Below are 21,911 nucleotides of genomic sequence, written 5' to 3'. Positions count from 1 at the left end.
TTTGTCCAGTAGGGACGAAGTTGGAAGTGGAAGCTTTAAGCTTGTTGAGAAGATGCTCATTGTGAAGAGGGGAACTATCTAGCGTTTGAGTCGAGAGGGTCGCGATTTGAGACCGGGGATTTTTTTAGGGGGAGGGGTTTACCCCCGCTTGCCATGGCAAGAGGGGAGGCTCAGGGCGAGGGGAAGCTCAGGGCGAGGGTCTTGATTCTTGGCGTTCTCTCTTTCTCTTTCTTGAGTTGTTGTAATGAGCTGCTGCTCTGCTACTACTCCTGCAACTTGGTTATGCTATTATTCATCACACGGACAGGTCTAGTAAATAATGAATCAGAAAACGTTATAGGTGGGCATTGTGTTACTTTTGCGCATCTTGATTGACAGATTGGGTGGTATAAGGGCACAATTGTTTGGTGCTTAATTAACATGTATGAGATGCCTTTCGTCTCTAAATTTAACATGTATTAGATAGATACAAGTGGTTTATTGGTAGTTAGGTTTCCAATATAATTTTTTACAAGTGATAAAAGTTTGAATTTTGGATGAAAGCACATTTATAGGAGTGTAAGTAATGATTGTGTACGAGTGATCTCACCACTCATGTGTGCGCAGATTCTATCCCACTCCTATTTATTTCGTTGAAATTTGTCCACGTCTCTGCCTTTTTTAACAGTCTCATCTTATTAAAAAATAAAAAAAATTGTGGAGATGGGACAACTTTAAACACAGAACAAGAAAAGCAGTGGGCAAATCAAAATGTATCTCAAACTGAATTTACATACACTTATCATCATCATCATGGAGCAACCGTCAATCATGCATGATTGAAAAAACAAATTTGCACGTCATTCACACACACACGCCTGCATAAATTAAATTACCCAAATCAAGTGCCCCGAGGCAATTTTTAACGTCAAAGTGCCTGCTATTTTATTCGAGTCTAAAACAATGTCTTGTGGTTCTACTCATGGAGTGCCACCCATGGTACAAAGCAGGTTAAACAGGAGTGAATGTTCCAAACATAAATCTTAAAAAACAAAAAAGAAGATGACTGTGATCTTAAGGCTATAGCCTCTTGATCATAAGGTCCATCATCATCATGCAGCTGTATGAGCAACTGGTAGTAAATTACACAAGTACGCTGGTTTTGCAGCCATTCCTATTATCCATCAGCAGCCTGCCATTCAAAAATAAAATAAGAACAATCACGAATGTCAAACAGTAATATTTATTGCTACTTAAAAACAAAGTAAAATAAAATACAACCAAGAATGTCAAAATCCTGAGGGTTTGATCCATGAAAATGGGTTGATTGTCTTATAGGAATCTTGCTTATTACCAATCACGGTTGGGAAAAGCTTTACAGTTGTCAAAAGGTTCCAAGTAATGGTAATTATATTGATATGCAAAACAGAAAAACATGCATAGAAAATTTCTCATTAGCCACTTTTCAAAAACCACAAATTTCATCAGTATAAGCACTTTTTTTATTACAGTTTTTAAAAGGTTTCGAGTAATGGCAATTATTTTGACATGCAAAACAGTGATAAGTAATTCCAAAGCTTTTCATGAGGGTTGGTAACTAGAGAGAAAATTAATATCCCAAGTTCCTCACTTTGTTTCAAAGCCAAGTGTTCTATTTTGTCCGAATGCACATAATAAGCTCAACACTAATGGCAAGGACTGAAAACAGTAGAAACAAGAAATTAAGATAATGGAATGAATAAAGAGATACTTGGCAAAAAAGTTAAAACTTACCACACTTTCAAAGGTGATTGACTGATATAATGCAGTCAATGGATATGGTCGGAATCAAAGAAAGCAGCCTCGTAGGGTGCTTTAAGCTGAAACTCCTGAAATTGGCTACCATTACTGTGCAAGTTAAATGGCAGCACTCTTGCTTGCTGATCGAGGGGTTGTTCGTCCTTCCATAAATCTGAGGCAGAGCTCATCACTTGCATGGCTGGCAGGCCACCTTTGGTCTGGCTCTTGTCCACCACAGGTACAAGAGAAGTGAGACCAGGCTCAGCTGAACCCCACGTATCAGTTGACAGAAGAGAGAGAGCACGCCGAAGATCCGGTGCTCCATCCAAGTTGGAGGCAGCAGCAGATGCTTCCAGACCTGAAAAATATCATTGATGAAGAACATAATTATTTGTTTGATCTATTGAATGACTTGGTTTTTCCGTGCTTTTGAATATCAATGAAATCGTGCAGCAGGAGATAGGAAACAGTGGTATATTGACATAAGTGTATATTCATCTCAGTGCGCCTGGTAACTACAATCAGGATACACACTGATGAATTTTATTTGCCCATGAACAAGGTAACAAGATAGAAATGATAGAAGTGGTCTTGACTCTTGAGTATAACATACATCAACCACATGACATACAAACAAGATTAATAGAGAGATTACAGAGAAATCCCTTTCCAAGATAGTTTTTAAAGTGTATTGATCGCAAAACGTCAATCAATTGCGAATCACTGATTCACTGTCATATCTGAAGGGGAAATTTATGTGTGGTAAACATGTACAATGGTTTTTTATTATGCCCCTTGATGAAGAACTATAGCCACATTCATAGTGATAGGAGCAAGAGATGCACATGCTGCCAAGTCTTGAGCAAGTGATAAACCTCTTAACAATTTTAAACCACGCTAAATTAAAATTGGTTAAAAAAGATTTAACATACAACCCCAATGACTCCATATCAGTGACCCAAGGTCCCAAAGACAGCGCTTTGATGTAAAATCATAATCATTGGTATATCAGGAGGATAAGTTGAATATCTGAACCTAAGTCATGAAATGAAAGGTCTACTTTGTTAGAGTCAAAGCTTGAATTTCAGGAAAAGAAGCAAGTTATGTTATACTCCAAGATCGAGCAATAAGTGTCCATCGCATATAAGGTCATTGTATAAAATAGCCATACAAGCATTTCATTTGTCCACTTTTTACATAATCACACTCTGGGGATCAGATCTTGGTTCACTTTCTTTTATTCTGAATATTCTTGGATGCATAGCAAAGGTTCAAGATAGGCAGTAGCCCGTCACAGATATTTAGGAATGTTTCATAATGACATGAATCTTTAGTTTGGGGCATGAATATAGTCACATCGGTAGAGAAATAGAAATCATTTGCTGCACAGTATCGATTAAGAATCTGACCTATATCAGAAAAGCTTGTGCAGTTCTCCAGTTTAAAATGCAAATGCAAGAACAGAAATTTAACATGCAGAGGTAACTAAACAAAACTAACAGATCAAGCTACCCTCAAGTGAATGCTCAGAATTCTAAAAGTAGTTAAATTCTGTATCTTGGTTGTAAGTTTATTAAGCAAATATAGGTGACAGGAGTAAACATCCACCATGAGGAGACAAGTGATCAGGAATACTACCTTGATTGAGAACTTCGGCAGTGGTGCCCTTGAAAGGCAAGAGCCTGTCTAAGTCACTACGGAGTGAGGAATTAGTATTTGAAAGGCCACCACTAGATAAACCCAGCTGTCCATCAAACACTCCTGGTTTTGTTGACTTAATCCAAGATCCTCTTGTTTGCATAAGCTTGAAGTCCCATGAGGCATCCCATGTGGAATTCATATTGGGCCTTGTGTGACCAAATGGAACTCTGTTTACAAGAAGGTTCATCTGGTGCCGGTCATCTGCAACAAAAAATACCACCAAAATAAGTTTCACTCCCATTATATACAAAAAGACTTTTGCCTTAGCATTCAATGACAAGATACAGTAAACAGTACCTTTCTAGAATGAGTGCATGTCTATCTCTAACTATAATGCAAGGTTCCATGCCATTGGTTCATCAGATTTTCAGAACCAAGATTTTTATATTGGAAACACAGAAGATGGAGTACAGCATTTAGTGAAGCAAAATTGCAAAGCTATCTTCTTAAAAGACACTAGGAGCAAACATATTAAATGAGGTGAACTCTAACAGCAAAAAATGACAAAAATAAAGAAAAGGACACCAATATGTTAATGGTATATTCATAAACAATGTCCATGCTTAACCGCAGTTACACTGCTTCCTTTCTGACATAAACAACAGTAAAAATCGATAGGAAATACAGTCATCCCCATCAATATGCCTAACAAAATCAATAAACCACCAAACTTGTTAGTTCTTTGAAAGACTAAGATTTTAATTAAAATATCTAAGCAAACTGCACAAACAAAGGTAAAAATAGAAAGAAAATGCAGTTCATCACCGTATATACACCCCACCTAGAACCACTAAACCACAAAGGTCAATATCCTTAATCCTTATTGTTAATCCTTATTGTAGTTCTCAGAAAGGCTATGAGATATCTTAGCAAAGAGCATAAACAAAAGTAAAAAATGACAGAAGTACAGTTCATTGCTGTAGATATGGAAGAACTAGAAGTCTAGAACCATTATATCACGAAAAGTTGATATCACTACTCCAGTTCTTGGAATGGCTATATGATTGACTAAAATATGTTAGCAAACTACACCTCTGGATGGAGGAAATGTGTAAATACCAGTATAGGACATGTTTTTACAATTCACAAGTTTAAGTTTATAAATGTTTGGCCAATACCATAAAATGATGAAGCAAGCCTCGCAGAATTAAAAGAAATTGTTTCTGGTTGTGGCTTGCGACGGCGTGCATTGTGGTCAGAAAGTCGCCTCCTGCAGCTTCGCTTCTTCTGATCAAACTCAGAGAGATCATGGAACCTTGTGCATGGTAAAAGAAAATTGTCAAAAGTGCAATATCAGCTCTACTAGTTGGTAAAAGGAAAACTGTACCATCATGCAATAATCACATGCGGGTATCATGAATAGCAAATCAACTATACATTGCAGTAAAAAATACTGCTACCTAGCTTGTCTTATCATCCAGGTAAACAATCCTCTTACTCAGAAGCAAAGCACAAAAGATGTGTTAAGCAATCAGCATCAAAGCAAATAAAGAAAAAGGCACCTGCTGCACTGTTGGCAAAACCGGCGCTCCAGACCAGAAACAATGACCTTGGGGCATTTGGAATGGTTCTCACAGACTCTGTGCTTACGATGGTAGTCTTTAGCTCCAGAGAGGTCTATATTACAGCCTTCAACTTGACAGTAAGAAGCTTGTGTGCCCTGTTGTGACACCTTTGGCTTCTTTACCGACGTGGAAGATGGGGTCACAGAAGCTGAAGATGAGGCACTCTTAGTATTGCTCCCTGCGCAGACATCCTCAAAGTAAGTCCTCTTCCCAAGCTTCAGGCCAATCATTTGCTCATTAGGGCCAACTGCAGGTACCACATCTGGAGAATTCCCGGTGTCATCCACCCTTGTCAATTCTCCTTTCTTGCTAATATTCTGAGAAAACCCATCAGCACCCAGTGAATTGAGGCCGGGTACTTTCATCACAGATTTTTTTGATGAAGAATCATTGGAAGCCGAGAAGGAACTTTTGGGTGAACAACCATTGAAAAATTCAGATCCAGAGCAAGCACCAACACCAGATGAATAGACAGATCCATTACCAATCCCATCAATCCTCCACTGAGACTCTTGTTCTCCTTTAGGAAGTTCACTTATTTTCCCGCTGAACAATGCCAGACTTTCCCAATCCCATGGAGGGGGAGTCCTTGCATTCCAATCCATACCCTTCTCTAAAGAATCTCATGAACTGTTCTTTGCATAGATCAAGAAATCACTCTTTTCTTCCAAATCAGACCAGAGAGAGTATAAAAGGACACAAGCTCTATGACAAGATCCAATTGACAACAATCAGGAAAATTCTAGCTACGAGATCAAATTGATCACAGAGACAAGGCCAAGAGTAGACAATAAGACTGATGTTAGGCTGATAGAGTACCTGCTGAAAGAAAGCATCAAGACAAACAATATTTGCATTAGAAGCAGCAAAACCCTTGAGTGTCTCCTTGGCAAGAGCAGACTAAAATCCCTGTCCCCAAATCCAGAACAAACAGGCGCTGGGATTTTCACTATAGAAGAGAAAAACCTAGAACTAGAAGTACTAATGGTTTCAGGAGCATCCACCCGAAGCCATGGAGTTGACAGAACGCATAGCCCTAAACAAAAATAAACCTCACTCCCTTTGCCTCCGTTTCATTCCATTTCAACCAGACCACAACAGATGAAACCTTGATCTCAAGATTCGACAAGAGCAACACCTCCATATCCATCCACTACTGACTCACAAATGAAAATCTCTACACCAGGCCCCCCATCTCCAGTAATCAAAGCAAACCAACTCCTGCTTGCATCCGCGCTCTCTTCGTGTCTCTATCTGAACCTTTCTTTTCTTTCTCTATCTCACTCTACCGACTGACCGGCTCCCTCTTCTCATCCACAAGTCCACACTTGATCCTATTTTACAATTTAACTCTAAAAAATTACTGAGCTTTTTTCACATGTACATCAAATCCCACTGTTGCACCACATGCGCACCCTTTCAGACTCAACAACAATAGAGACCACAAAACAAAATGTCAATGGGATGGCGACAAAATGCCTCCCAACGAACCCTGACCATATGATTAAGATCTCTGCTTTTTTTTTGCACTAACACCAAGCATGAACTCGATCTCGCCTTCAGCCCACCATTCCTATCGTTAGCACCAAGCAAAGAACAATCTGTTTCCTGTTCCTGTTCCTATTCCTGATGCCAATCAAGAAAAAAATAAAAATAAAAAATATGCAAATAAAAATTAGAATAAAGAAAAAGTCAAAATATACTCTATCAATTATTGCAAACCCTATTATTATGTCTTCACAGGCCAACGCACACGCACACGACTCGAACCCTAAAAATCCTCTTTTTATCATCATCCAAAACCCCAAAAATGAAAAATTAAAGAAATAAAACAAAGCATGAATAATGAGACCACGTCGAATTTAGTCTGCAAAAAAAAAAAAAAGGTAAAGATCGAATCTTTGACCCGATACCAAACAAAGAGACGACAAAGGCCGCGCTTTTACCATTTAGTTTTTACACCTTTTCAGCTGAAGAGTTGAAGAGAGCGAGAAGAACACCGGCCTATTGACCTAATAACATATGTTTATTTTTGAAAGGATATATATCGAACCCTAAACTCGTATAAAGTGAAAGGACAAGTGAGACATTACCATTACCTCCATATCTGTTCCCATCTCTAACTCTTTAATGTTCACATCTCTAACTCTTTATATAAAGACTCTTGTCGCCTAATTATCAAAAAATATATAACAAAAAAAAAAACGCGACAATAACACAGCCCCGGGTTTTGGTAAAAACTTTCACCTTTTACCACATTAGGTAAATGTCCACGATCCAGATTACGCCTATTTCTGAGAAAAAACCACGCGAATAAAGCTCTACATGAGCTCCTTTTCTTTGCAATTATACCAATAAAGATCAAAAACAAAAACAAAAAGAAAAAGAAACATTCGCCAATCATCAAAGCTTAGCACTTTTAGACCGGTTGTTCCATTCAATATCCTCATTTATTAAAACTAGGATTATAGAGCCAACACACACACACACACAGAGAAAGAAAGAGAGAGAGAGAGAGAGAGAGAGAGAGAGAGAGAGAATACTAGTGCCAGTGATTGAATCATGTGCTGGCAATCAGATCTCACCAGCGTCTGTGTCTCCGCTCTATCTCCAGCACTGCCGCTGCACCCTGCGACCGATGCTACAATCCATCTCCGAGCCGTAGATTCACGAAGTGTGGAGGCAATCGACGGCCGCCGCACGAACCAAAACCCTCCACTTCTCGCGCCCTAACAGCTAGAGATCTGAGAGAGGGATAACAACGAACGACAGGGGTTTGTTTCTTTCCTCGCTCGTGAATTCAAACAAGAAAAACGAGAGGAGAGGAGAGAGCTACTTTCTCTTTATTACGGAAATACCACTCACTCCAAGAACGTGCGCCACACGTGTTTCCATCCCGATTCCGGTCACCTCCCGGTTTTCTCCTTCAAATGCAATATATACATTCACACATATATATATATATATATATATATATAGAATATGGGTAGAACATACGCAATTAGAATTTAATTGGGTTCACTAGGGTTGGATTAACTTTTTCATAAGTACAGTGATACTGTTTACAATGCATAACCATTGGATTAAAATGTAAGTGTTGATACGAATTCATAAACTTTCGTAGATGATGGATACTCATATATATATATATATAACTATTGAATAATAAATATATACTCCTTCCAATCCTTTTTGGTTAACCGAATCTCACAAACAAAAAAAATTAATTATTTCATAAAATTTTATAAAAAAATAATTATTTTTTCAAAATTATTTTTATTTTATATCTTCACATTTCTCTCTCATATTTAATTCCAAAAAAAAAATTAAATAGTGTATTAAAGGTAATTTGGGGCAAAAATAATAAATAATTTTCAATGTTAAAAAATGACAGTGGATTTGTAACAGATAAAAAGAAATAGAAGGAGTATTATACAAGAGGGAGATAGATGTCGCACAGACGGTGTTTGTTATTTTTATCAGATATGTGCATAAATATAGAGTTAATCTATAAATACATATGCACCTTCTCCTGCGTGAGTTAAATTATAAAATATAATTTTTCAAAAAAATAAATAATATGAATATGTAACACAAAAAATTTAATACTAATAAATTTCTTATGTGCAAGTGTGGAGTTAACCCTGTAATGCATCTTTTTTTTTTTTAATATTTTGTGTTAAAAAATCAATACCAATAAATCAAAACATGAGTGACAATTATTTTATTTGTTCATTGATTTATATGATTTTTTATTATATATATATATATTAATATATGTATATAAGTTTGGAATAATATAAAAACAGAAAAAGCAGGTGTGTGATTGTTGGGAACTTTATGGCCAAAAAAAGCACAATGGTTGAGGGACAGGGAGATAGCAACCCTTATCCTTTCTCACTGTACTTTGAGGTGATAACACAAGGCTGAAGCAACAGCCACTGTTTTGATGTTTGATTTGAAGTGATAATAATACCAATAATAATAAATAAAACACAAAAAAAGAAATTGAACTGATTACTTGAAAATGGAAAGTTGTTAAGGGGCTGTTTGGTTGTCTGTAAGTGAAATTACATGTAAGTGAAATTACAGTGTAAGTGAAAATGCTGTATTTCTATTTACATCACTGCTGTTTGGTTTGCTGTAACTGAAAATGCTGCATTACTTTTAATTTGTTTGGTTTGATGTAAGTTAGAAGATATGGTCACCATGTAAGTAAAGGGGGTAAAATTACCCCCAATATATTGTATTATTATTAATTATTTAATGCATTTTAAAAAAATAATTTAAATTAAAATAATTAATTTAATTTAATTTAATTTAATTTTTTAATTAATTAAATGATTTAATAAAGTATTTATTACATTTAAAAATAATAATCAGAAACTCAAATAACTAAGCCAAATAATACTAAGAAACTTAAATAATTAAACACTAAGTCTAAATAATTAATTTAGTTCTCCCCTTCTACTCTCAACACTAATGTAAATTAATTAATTAATTAACTTAATAATAATTTTATTAAATTAAAAATATATAAAATTCTTTAATTTTATATAAAAAAATATTTTTTTAATTAAAATTAAATACAAATTGGTATATTTTAAATAAAAATAAATAAATTTAATAAAATATAAATAAGTATAAGTTTAATTATCTTAACAATTGATTACATGTAAGTTTTCATTTTTTTTTAATGCATAATTTGGAGAGTGAAGAATGGTGATTTTAGCCCAAATGTTTTGATGCATTTCAACTTACAGCAAATTTTGCTGTAAGTTGAAATGCAGCAAAAGTACACAAAACTGCAAAACTGTTTACATGTAAAACTGATTTCACAGCAAACCAAACAGTCTTTTACATGTAAAACCAGTTACATTACAGCTACTTACAGCTAGTTGCAGGTAACCAAACAACCCCTAAGTGAGGGTAGGTTGAAATATATTTTTATAATTTATATATATAAATATAAAAGTATTAGAATGGCACCGTGTTACTGTTACATTAAATATTTTTTTTAAACTCAATATGTGTTTAATCGTTCAAAATACCAAAATAAATAAATAGATAGTGTCAATTTTAAATCATTATCGGCATACAAGTGATACATATTGTTAGTGCAAATACATTATAATTGACATAATTTAACATCGAGTCAAGATATCGTGGTAATCTTAATGACGTGACATAAATGATGACATAACAAAACTTGATGACATGGCAAAGAGTCTTGAATTGGAGGCAAATATCTTGAGAGATCTTGGAGAAGCTATTTTTAGTAATGTGTTACAATTTGAAGACAAGATCATATCAAGACCATATTTAGAGGGATTTGATTGGAGACTAAATATAGATGGAGCTTAATTGAAGAAATACCTATCAATGATATGATTGAAGGCTATTGAAGGTATGATTTGAAGAATCTTAATAGATATAATTGAAGACATGCCTATTGTTGGCATGATTGCAATGATTGATTTAAGATCTATTTTTGGGAAGGTTTGAAGGTCAAACTTGGGTGAATTGAAAATCAAGTTTGGTAAGTTTCATGTAGACGCACAAAGGACGTGCTCCCCTTGTGAGGGGACTGCGTGGTGAGGAACTGATGATGTAGGCTAGTTGCCGGTAGTTGGGATCGGGAGATCGGGCTGCACCGACTCGGACTAAGCATGACCGGAGGTTGATGGGTCTTGAGGTCGTTCGCAACGTTATTAGAACTCAGTCAAGTCAGCAGTCAGGTCCATGTTGCAATTCATATTACAACATGAATTGCAATAACTAATTTTAGAAGTTTTCTAAATTAGTAGCCGCGAAGATTTCAAAAGAGGTATGGGCTATATTTGGGGCGTTGAGTCGTCTATATAAGCTACCTTACTCTGAGATTGGATGTGTCTCTTTAGGAGAAAAGTGTGTGAGCACTAAGACAATCTAGAGATGATAGTAATCTTTATTATTAGAAGAGTGAGTGACAAATGTTTGTACTCATTTATTTTCACCTTTTTAGCGGATTGTTTATCTCCAGGCTTAGCCCCCCAGGCGCAAGCAAGTGGACGCCGAACTGGGTTACCAATCTTGTGCGTCTCCTTGTTTGTTTTGAGTGTTCTCTAAACCATAAACCACATCGGCGAAACTAGCACATATTTATTTTTTTTACAAAATATGTATAAACCACATGTGATAGGTGTGCACAAACTTAGAGTTGCTATTTCAATACACTTATATTCTCATCATACTTGAGCTGAGGTTCAACCCTTCTTCGATAAAATACAAATACATTACACAAGGAATTCGGTGCTAATAAATTAAGAGATCATCAATAAGTGATAGTGAAACTTAAAAATATCAAAATTAGATATACTTAAAATAAAAATAAAATTTCGTTTATTTATTAAATTCATTTAATTTATGAGATTTAAATAAATAAATCTTATAAGGAACTGTGGGCTAGCCCAGCCGTATCTACCGTGTAGTATGATTGAGAGAGATCTTGAGTTCGAGCTTCTCAACTTGCATTGTGCTTGGTTTCCTGTAAGAGTTCTATGTGAGAAATAATTCTGTTCTTCCTCTCAGATTGCATAGCAAGTGAGGTTTATCCCTAGGATGTCATTCAAACCATTATAATTAGTGTATATCCGTATTTACATAATCTTTGATTTGGTGGTTGTCATCTTTATAAAAAATTAATAATAATAAATAAATTCCATAAATATGTGTACTCATAGGTAAAGTTTGGTTTGAGACAGTGTAGACAGTGTCGACAATGTCTAAAAGAATGAAAAGTGACCGCCGACCAGCACTTAGAAAAAGAAAGATAGCAATACATCAATTTTGGGACTCTTGAGATATTATTCCACAGTTCCCAATAGATCTTTCTTTCTTTCTCATCAAAAAAGAGTTTCTTGCTTCCTAGACCTCATTCCTGTCCCAATTATTACTTCAATGTAACTAATATTAACAACTTTTAAAAATTAGAAGTACAAACAAACAAACAAAACCCTCTTTCAATCCTCACGTGTGTAGTAAGCCAGCAACGAATCGGCCTATCTGACCGGGTTAAACCAAACTCAGACACTGAAAAGGTATATGATTCTCTTTTTTTTTAAAAAAAACATATTGTATAGACTGAGACCTGCTATTGAATTGTGTTATCTAAATCATTCAACTTTGAACACATTGACTCAGATTTGGTTGACATAGTTTTCTTAAAAAAAGACAATTGGGTTTGAATAAAATAGTATTGTTTTTGTGTACATTTTATTAGATGTTATAAAATTTTGTTTTTAAATATAGGATGAGACTTTTTTTTTTTTTGTTATAGACTGATATCCGTTGTTGAATAGTATGATTTGAATAATTCAACCTAAATTGATTGACGTAGGTTTGGTTAAAACAATTTTTTCAATGTAGTTATTTTTTTTAATTAATTTTCAATAATATAATATTGTTTTTGCAGCCGTTTTATTAGATGTTATAAATTTTTGTTTTCACATATGGGATAGACTTGTTTACTTTGATATTTTTGTGTATTTATTTTAAATTTTTTAAATTTATTTTTAATATATTATTTTTATTTAATTTTATTTATAAAACTCAGTTGAATTACATCGAATCTTTCAAATACGTACTTTTGGCTTTCTTCAATTCAAAAGTTCAACTAGATTTTGACTATATAATTTTTTCCGTTTTTACACATGTTTTCATTCATTGATTGTTATTATTACTATTATTATTATTATTATTTATTAATTTATTTTTTTATGATGATGAATGTATTTTATTTGATTTTCTATTCTTCTTCTTTTGCTTTTTATCTTCAATAATTGATGATACAAACAGGGGCAGATTTTGTACAAGGTGCAGATAGAGAGTTCAGCTTTTTTTTTATTTTTGATTGGTTGAATCAACCAACTGCATAAATACAATGTACATGTACTATTTCCTATCTAATTCAGAAGTATGATCTCCTGTATTTAGTTGAATGAAGATTTTGATTTCATCATTCAGAATAAATGATGCAGATGCACTATTTCAACTTTGTAGGAAAATATCCCATCAAAATTATAAGGACAAAGTTATGGAAAAGATTCAAGACAAAACAAGATATCATTGAAAACAATTTATTATTATTATTATTATTCTTAAGTAGGTTTTAATTGGAATGTTGGAAAATGAGTGTTTGAAGACTTTTTAAGGTAACTTCCAATTGGTTGTTATCATTTTGGATTTGAAAAATTAGAAGTTGTGGTAGTGGCATTGTGTTGCATGCTATGAAAGTTAAGTATCAAGGAGTCCTGATTTTTTGGATGTACTTTTTTTTATATCTAGATTTCAAGGGTGATTAGGATTGAAATGGAGTGTAAATCCTATGAATGTCATAAAAGTAAAATCATTACTATGTTTGGAATTCCAAAGTGTTTACCAGTAAATATAAAGGAACTGCATTTGTACTATAAACCAGACACTAGTTTGGATTGGTTTTTTTTTCTTACTCCCTAAGCATTATATGTTTTTTAAAATGTTTACATTATTTTTTTCCAATATTTAATTTATAAAATAAATTCTTCTGTGAGAAAAAAAAAAAACACCTCTAAATGATGGTTGATTGGTGAGATAAATAAGTGATTTTGAATTTAAATTTTTTAAAATTATTTTTATTATTTTATAAGGTTTTTATTATTTTTGTCAAAATTGAATTAAAAATAATGGTTTATAAAACATTCATAAGTAAAAGGAGAAAACTTAATTAAAGTACAGAATGTGAAGTTTATATAGTTTACCATTGAATTTTTAACACTTGTTTTGAGGTGGGAAAAAATTTAAGTAAAATTTATGTAATTCACAGTTAGAGTTTTGACACTTGTTATGAGATGAGTAAATTAATAAAAAAAATATTATAGAAAATTTACCTTAAAAAATGCATCCAAATATTCTAATCATGTTTGTCTAAACAAACCAAAATAAATAAATAAATAATCCCTAACTCCATTGCTGTCTTGAAGCATTGAGATAATTTTCTTTTAAACATTTATTTTAATTTTTTTTTATTTTATTTTTGGGAGGTTGTACACCTCAACAATACCAGTGAAATTAATATGGCCTAGACTTTCCAAATTTCCATAAATTTAAATTGGAGAAAACTGGTCCTTATAAAGCATGAACAAGCTGTGTAACAGAAGGAAATGAATGGATGAGGATAAAGATTAAAAAAAGAAAAAAAAAAAAAGAGGATTAAGAAACAATACAAAAATGTATAGTCAAGTCACATCATAATCAAGTAATGGCAGCACATAAAGTTAACACAATGGGACACATCAAACTTGGCCTCTGTTCCCCCATCAAAGCATTGAAATGAAGCCTAAAAGCATCCATCACTAGTTGCCAGCATGTGTGGGGGCTTGATTCTTATTGTTTACTTATAATTTCACTTTCCATTTCCCAATTATGAATCCCACCATCAATTATATGCTTTTGTTTATCTTAATTTTTTTACTGTTAAAAAACAGTAACAAGAAAATGAAGACATTAACAAATGGATTGCAATCTGACAAGAAGATATTTATTTCAATGATTAGTGTTTATTACATTGAGAATGCTGTTTTATTTATTGGCAATTAAATTTGGTGGAGTTGGGATATGATACTTGAGGAATTGAATTGATCCTTTAAAAGCCTCCTCATGATTTTGCCAGATTGTGATTTTGGTATGGAATCCACAAAGTGCAACACTCTCAGCTTCTTGTAGGAAGCCACATTGGAGGCAACATGATTCATTATCTCCTCTTCACTCTCCTCTGCATTTTGCTTCATCACAACACAACCCACTGGAATCTCCCCTGCCATCTCATCTGTTATTCTGCACCCAAAATAGATTAATAACAAAAAAAATTGCTTTTTATTAGTTTTTATCTTAGCTCAATTTAATCTCACAATGAGAAATTATTTTTAATCTGTTAGCTATTTGTGTATATATATATACATTTAATAATGTGGATAAGTCATTTTCAACACACATGTAAAGTTTTTATTATTCCTTACTCAACCATGTATCGAGAGAAAATCAAACCTACGGCTTTTTAGTTAAGTGTTGATCGGTAAAAATATTAACAAATTTTCTCTCTCCCACTTTAAGATTTAAAAAAAAGTTTTTTTTTTTTCTTCTTCTGAGGACTGACTAAAAATGAGAAGCATTTTAAGTACTTACCCAAAGACTGCAGCATCTTGAACTGAAGGATGAGAAAGTAGTATGTCTTCTAGCTCTGCAGGAGCCACCTGAAAATAAAGATGCCATGAGGTTACTCATCTCCTGGTCACTTTAAATTATTACCTTGAGTATTATTTTTTTAAAAAAATGAAAAGAACAGTAACTCTATTATTAAAATAGGGCTTTTAATAATTATGAATTAGATTAGTATTTAAAAAATAAGATCCTCCATATGTGTATATCTCTATATATATATATATATTAGAAAGAAAAACTCACTTATATGAAGATATAAATATATATATATATATATATTAGCTTAATATTTTTTAATTCTTTGATTCACTGATTTTTGTATGAGTTACGATGATCTAAAATTAATTATATGTGAAATATCGAGACTTTTATAAATGATAGATTTTTCTCCGAGTTAAATCTTTATCATTTAAACTAATTTTGTTAATCATTAGCATAGTATAATATAAAGTTATAATACATTATAGCATAAAAATAATTTGAATTAACATACCATGTAATAACAAGTATTTTATTTTATTATTTCTACCTCAAAAATTGAGTCTTGACTCCCATCATTTGTCAACATTTATATATACATATATACATATAAAAGGCTGAATATTCTGTGTATGCCCACATATACCAATTCTAAGCAGATTGACTATAGACCCTCGGATCAGAATTAATGGCTGAGATTATTTAGATGCATATTTTTACTATGCTTATAAATAATAGCACAATAAAAAAATGAGATGCACAATATTTTAATCTAAACCATAAATCATCATTGTAATAGTGACTGAATCAATCTCAATCTCAACCGTAAAAATTCATTTCTACTAGACCTACAGTGAAAACATTAAAAGCTTATATTAGATTTCCTCTTGTTCCTCTCTCATCCTTATTAAAATCTAGGGACGTTGCTATGAACGTCCCCAAATGATGTTTCTCTTATATATATATATATATATATATATATATATATATATATATATATATACCATCATGAAATTTCTTATTTGTATGCCTCCAAAAAAAGTTGAGATTCCTCCGTCTACAATCCCATGACAGGGAATACTGGATTATTCCACTAAATCATTACTTCACTTAAATATTTGAGAATTCATATTATGCAAATATCTTCATTATTAGATATGCATGGATGTAATAATTATATAGAGAATATAATTTTAAAAAATAACTTTAATTTATAAATAATTATAACTTAAATAGCAAAACAAATCATATAAAAAACATAAAGTGTTTACAAGAAATTTCAAATATTTAATCAATTGGGCTCATATGATCATATTATATATATATATACATATATGGGTGTGGTTACTCCACGTGGGACGTCAAAATGTCAAATCATGAACAATGAAGTTGTTAACACGGATCCCAATGTTGTATAAAGTTTTAAAAATAAAAATAAAATAACAAAATATTTTTAACAACTGTTTCTGAACGTTTACACATCTCTTTAATTCAAAGTCATTGAGATGCATCTATGAGAAGAGGTTGCTTAAAATTATAAATATTTTTTTTTTTAAATTTTGAATATCAATAAATTTTTAAAAATTAATTTTAAAAAAAATATTATACATTGCCATACCTTCTGATTCAATTGAGTTCTTAAGAAAGCAAAAAAGTACAAACTTATCTCTTAATTAATAGATATTATATCCTAAAAAAATTATTCCGTGAGATGACTTGCACATAATGAGAAGAATAATATTCAAGACAAAACTTTTCTAGAAGTGTTTTTGTCTGTCTTTCTATTTTCATCTTAAATTTTTTTTTCTAGATTTTTCTTTGAATCATATTAGGTGTAATTCTATATAATACCCGATACCCGATTCACCATATATATATATATATATATATATGAGAACCCATCATCTAGGGACGTCCCTAGATTTCAAATCTAGGGATGTCCATAGTAGCCATCGGATGAAAATCTGACGGCTCTTATCATTATGAACAATAGAAACCGCGTTCTACAGCGTTGTACAGTGATCATGAACAGTAAAAAGGTGTACAATGTTTATATAATCAATCAACCATCGGATGATGATCCAACGGCTTAGATTTAAAACGTCCCTAGATTTCAAATCTAGGGACTTACTTAGATGATGTTTTCCATATATATATATATGGTGAATCGGACATTATATATATAAAATGATAATCTAGGTATGTCATTAGATTACTGTTCTTTAGGAATATTTTAATTACAACTGTTGAATTATTATTCAACGGCTGTTTGTTTATATTAGTAAGGTACACATTTTTATTGTCCATGATTACTGTAAAACACTGTAAAACATATTTTAATATTATTTATGATGATCATAGCCGTCAGATTATCATCTGACATCTACTGTGAGATGTTCCTAAACTACCGATCTTATATATATAATTCTAAATTTGTTTTAGAAGGATGTAAATTATGAGTATTTATGAGGATTTGCGTGTGAAACCCTTCTGATATAATATGTAAGCATAGGATACCATTTCAAGGTAGATCATCACTTGGGATATCATACTGGATAGTGACAAAGCACCAATTAATGGACTAATTGGAGGGTAGATGGATGGTCGCTTTCTGTTTTCACTAGTCATACTCATCTTTTAAAAGTAAAGCAGGCTGTCAGAAAGCAAAGCAGCACTCGCAGAAATGGATATATTGGACACTGACTTCATGCACATATATGTGTGTGTGTATATATATATATATTTATATATTTGGATAAAAATAAAGGTTGATGTACTGAGTTATATTTTACCTGAAACCCTTTGTATTTGATGAGTTCTTTTATCCGGTCAACAATGAACACATCCCCATCATCATCTATGTATCCTATGTCACCAGTGTGGAGCCACCCTTCTTCATCAATCATTCTTTCTGATTCTTCTTTGTTCTTGTGATAACCTTTAATTAAAGAAAGTTAATGAATGCTTATGTGATTAAAGTTCTTAAATATATATATATATATATATATATATATATAAATAATACCTTGCATGACAGATTGGCTCCGAACACAGACTTCTCCATGTGTGTTTCTTGGCAGTGAGAGCCCTGTTTCAGGGTCAATGAATTTCACTTCAATGTTTGGAAGTATTCGTCCTACTGAGTTCCTCTTGGCAATGTGACTAGGATCTCCATGTGTCAAAGTGATGCAACTATGCTCTGTAAGTCCATACGCCTGATATATGATAATAGTATTATTATTAGAAAATCCTTTTATGCTTGAATTATTCTTTGTATTTTTTATTTTTCCCGAATTAGTCTATGGCTCAAGTTTCATCTTTTGGTTGATCCCATTTGAATATATAGAACAACATATTTGTTGGTTACCAATTATATAGATTTATACCTTATATATATATATATATATATATATATTTAATAAAATATAAATAAATTATGTCAGAAGCGTGCGTAAATGTAGAATTAACACCTCAACACACTTGCATTACGTGAATTGAAGTTTGAACTCATTTTTTAATGTCAATAAATCAAAAGATTATTGGCTTTTTTTTTTAATATGTTTACTTTTTTTTAATTCAAAAACTAAATAGATACGATTTTAAGTTATTAGATTGAGCGTATTAATATATAGGATAGTCTGTAACGTACGTGTAAATACCTCTTGAACAACGACGCCCGGGAACTTAGCTTCAAAAGCTGAAAGCAACTGAGGGGCAAGTGGTGCAGCCGCAGTCATGACTGACTTAAGCTTGAGTTTCCGAAGATCAAACTCATCAATCACCGGATTATTAACCATAGCAAGCATAATGGGTGGCACAATAGGAGCAAAGGTAACCTCATGTGTGATCAAGGCATGCATGAAAAGTCTAGGTTCAAACCTGCCCATAACAACCACCTTGCCCTTATTCCGTAGGGTAGCACAACAAATACCAGTGGTGCCATAAATGTGAAAGAAGGGCATGAGTCCTAATGTTGTGACTTGGCCAACCATTTCAGGACCTACATTGGAGAGGGTTGAGCATAGACTGGAAACCAGGTTCCGGTGGGTGAGCATGACCCCCTTGGAAATGCCTGTGGTGCCTGAAGAGTAGGGAAGGGCGCAAAGATCAGATTCTAAGACATTTTCATCTATAAAATTTCCTCCTGCTCGATCCGATGCTTCGAGTAGCTTGGTCCACCGTATTGCATCTGATGAATGGCATTGTTCAGTGTTATCGTTGTCGATTACTATTACTGGTATGCCGAAATCTTTTACCTGCACATTTATGTGTGGTTAGTCATTTGGTTAGTGATTGAATGTTTGGGTATGATTTTTGAGTTTTTGTTCATGTTGCTGATGTTAATGGATATAGATAAATTGAGAGGTTTATTTGGTTAATGTAGCTAGTTAATTGGTAGAACAAATTAACATTATTTATAAGATGTATATGATTGTGGACATTTTTATATTGTCATATTTGTTCATGAGATTTGAGAGTGGTAAACATGAATTTCAGAATTTTTGAATAGAAGGGATTACGGTAGATGAATTGAATTAATTTGCGTATCTATTTAATTAAAGTAAATTTCTGACTTTAACTTATTCTAATCTTTCTGTTTATCATTATACACACATAGCTAGAATGAAATAAAAAATATATTTTGATTAAAAAAATTACCAAAAATACGTACATGCATGGACAATGAGAACAATGAGATAACATATATACATGCATGGACAATGAGATGAACAATGCTAGTGAAGTAAATAAGCAACTCACTTTAGTCTCATAAGTGAGGCCATTAGTAACAAGTATCTTTGCACTGGAGTCCAAGACTTGCTTACGTATCTCCACAGCAAGAGCAAGAGGGTTAGCACCGGAGAAGACACCACCGGCGGCCATGATGCCCAAAGCCACCACCGGATAGATAGCCACATTAGGGAGCACCACCACAACCACATGCCCTTTCCTCAGCCCCAAAGACCTCAATGCCTTTGCAAACCTCCTGGTCTCTCTTGCCACTTCACCGTACGTGAGTTTCATCCCTGTCATCACTTCAACCAATGCCACCTTATCGGAGAAGTGTTCGGCATCTCTGAGAACAAAGTCCGGGAGTGTGGTGTTCTCCGGCACTAACACTGCTGGACTGTTGCTTTTGAAGATGTACTCTTCTTGTTCTTGTTGTTGCTGTTGTGAGTGGTTTAGTGTGTTCATGTTTGGGTCTTTGAGTGTAAGGGGGTGCATGGTGTTGTTCTTAGTGAGGGAGGAGAAAGGTTTTAAGAGGGGGAGAATGGGATGGGAATTGGGTGGGGTTATGGTCAGGATCATGGATTTTGAGTTGGGTTGATGCAGGTGGGAGGGGGTTAATTTATTCAAATGGTGGATAGTGTGTACTTAACTTGATCATGAGTTGGGTGCTTGAATGAAGTGTAGGTGGAATATGGGTGGGTCATGCAGATGGATGAAGGAGAACTATAATTATCATTTGCATCTTATTAGGGGGGATATTTGTTTATGTTATGGCTGAATTGGAGCAACATGCATGGTGGGTTGCGAACGGGTTTTTGGTCTATTAACAATGAGTTCTATGCGTATGGTGTTTATGTTTTTGTAGAGGAGGTATGTTTAGAATTTTAACTTACGTAAGGTAAATATACAAATACATTAAGGTATTAATTCTATGCTTAGACATGCCATTAATATGACTTGTATATATTTCATGAAAAAAAAGCATAGTATGAGGGTGTATATATATCTATAATTCTTTTTCTTGATGATGAGTTTGGTTTGCATCATGATGCAATATTCATAACAAATTTGTTAGAAAAAATTAAAACATTATTATCATTGCGAATTTAAAATTTTTATAATATTTATATGAAAACAAAATCATATTTCTTCTTTTCATTTGGTATGTATTTTACTAACTTATGTAGATTAATTGAGGAGTAAAACTATTAACGAGTTTTTGGTCGAGCTGAATTGATCATTTAACTATGTAAAACTTGGTTTGCAGGACTTTCATTACTCTGGTTTGAAATGCATAGCCAGGGGCGGACCCACATGGGGGCCAGTCTGGGCTGAAGCCCGGGCTGGGCGGCCGGAAAACTTTAGAAGAACCGTGTCCAATAATATTTTTTTATATGAATATTAATGTTTAATAATGTTTTGTTTGTGTTTAGCTAATATGTAATGGGTATGTGCTTAAGTGGTTTGTGGGAGTAGGATAATAAGAGCCCACCATTGTTCAAATCCTAGAGTTTACAATTGTAAGTTTTTAATAGTTTTAGTAATTAAAAATAAGGTTTTTTTTTTTTTCAAAAAATTGTAGAAATTTTAAAAATTATATAACAAAAATAATGATATAAACTTTATGATTTTTTTAATAATCAAGAAAAAATTAAATTAATAATATGGCATTGAAATTTTTTTCTTATTTAAAAATTACTAATTTTTTTTAAGTTTTAATAAAGTTTAAAAAATTGTTCAAAACATCCCTCACAATTATAGTAATTGACTTTAACCCCCTTTACCGATGAGTTCTGGTTTTGCCACTGATTGTGGTTGGACTGAGGAGAGGTCATGGTTGGGCTAAAAATGCCGGAAAATTAAAAGGTGATGAATATGAGAATATTGACTTTTATTTAAGCCCGGGCTGGACTAAATTTCTGGGTCCGCTACTGTGCATAG

At 33.1% G+C, this 21,911-nt stretch overlaps 2 protein-coding genes across 4 annotated transcripts; both read right to left on the bottom strand.

Moving 5' to 3' along the window:
- Positions 1 to 871: 871 nt before the first annotated feature.
- LOC120256624 (squamosa promoter-binding-like protein 12) lies at positions 872 to 7,949 on the bottom strand. Of its 3 annotated transcripts, XM_039264291.1 has the most exons (7): positions 7,568 to 7,949; positions 5,844 to 6,650; positions 4,962 to 5,729; positions 4,578 to 4,714; positions 3,397 to 3,660; positions 1,753 to 2,116; positions 872 to 1,171 (listed from the first exon to the last, which is right to left on the bottom strand). In XM_039264291.1, exons 3-6 carry the CDS (start codon positions 5,627 to 5,629, stop codon positions 1,788 to 1,790), a joined length of 1,398 nt encoding a protein of 465 aa, XP_039120225.1. In that variant the 5' UTR covers positions 5,630 to 5,729; positions 5,844 to 6,650; positions 7,568 to 7,949; the 3' UTR covers positions 872 to 1,171; positions 1,753 to 1,787. The 3 variants fall into 3 exon arrangements, with proteins under 3 accessions (XP_039120225.1, XP_039120223.1, XP_039120224.1); XM_039264289.1 differs by having other exon boundaries at positions 4,962 to 6,650; XM_039264290.1 differs by having other exon boundaries at positions 4,962 to 6,650; positions 7,610 to 7,949.
- Positions 7,950 to 14,564: 6,615 nt separating this feature from the next.
- LOC120256627 (4-coumarate--CoA ligase-like 1) lies at positions 14,565 to 20,540 on the bottom strand. Its single transcript, XM_039264293.1, has 6 exons — positions 20,001 to 20,540; positions 18,899 to 19,495; positions 18,265 to 18,454; positions 18,032 to 18,177; positions 15,225 to 15,292; positions 14,565 to 14,876 (listed from the first exon to the last, which is right to left on the bottom strand). The coding sequence occupies exons 1-6, from the start codon at positions 20,463 to 20,465 to the stop codon at positions 14,636 to 14,638; spliced, it is 1,707 nt and encodes a 568-aa protein (XP_039120227.1). The 5' UTR covers positions 20,466 to 20,540; the 3' UTR covers positions 14,565 to 14,635.
- Between the last annotated feature and the right edge of the window lie 1,371 nt (positions 20,541 to 21,911).

The sequence above is a fragment of the Dioscorea cayenensis genome, unplaced genomic scaffold (assembly GCF_009730915.1).
Source record: "Dioscorea cayenensis subsp. rotundata cultivar TDr96_F1 unplaced genomic scaffold, TDr96_F1_v2_PseudoChromosome.rev07_lg8_w22 25.fasta BLBR01001548.1, whole genome shotgun sequence".
Lineage (NCBI taxonomy): Eukaryota > Viridiplantae > Streptophyta > Magnoliopsida > Dioscoreales > Dioscoreaceae > Dioscorea > Dioscorea cayenensis.
The sequence above is the reverse complement of the archived record's forward strand: the minus strand, read 5'-3'. Positions and strand labels throughout refer to the sequence as shown.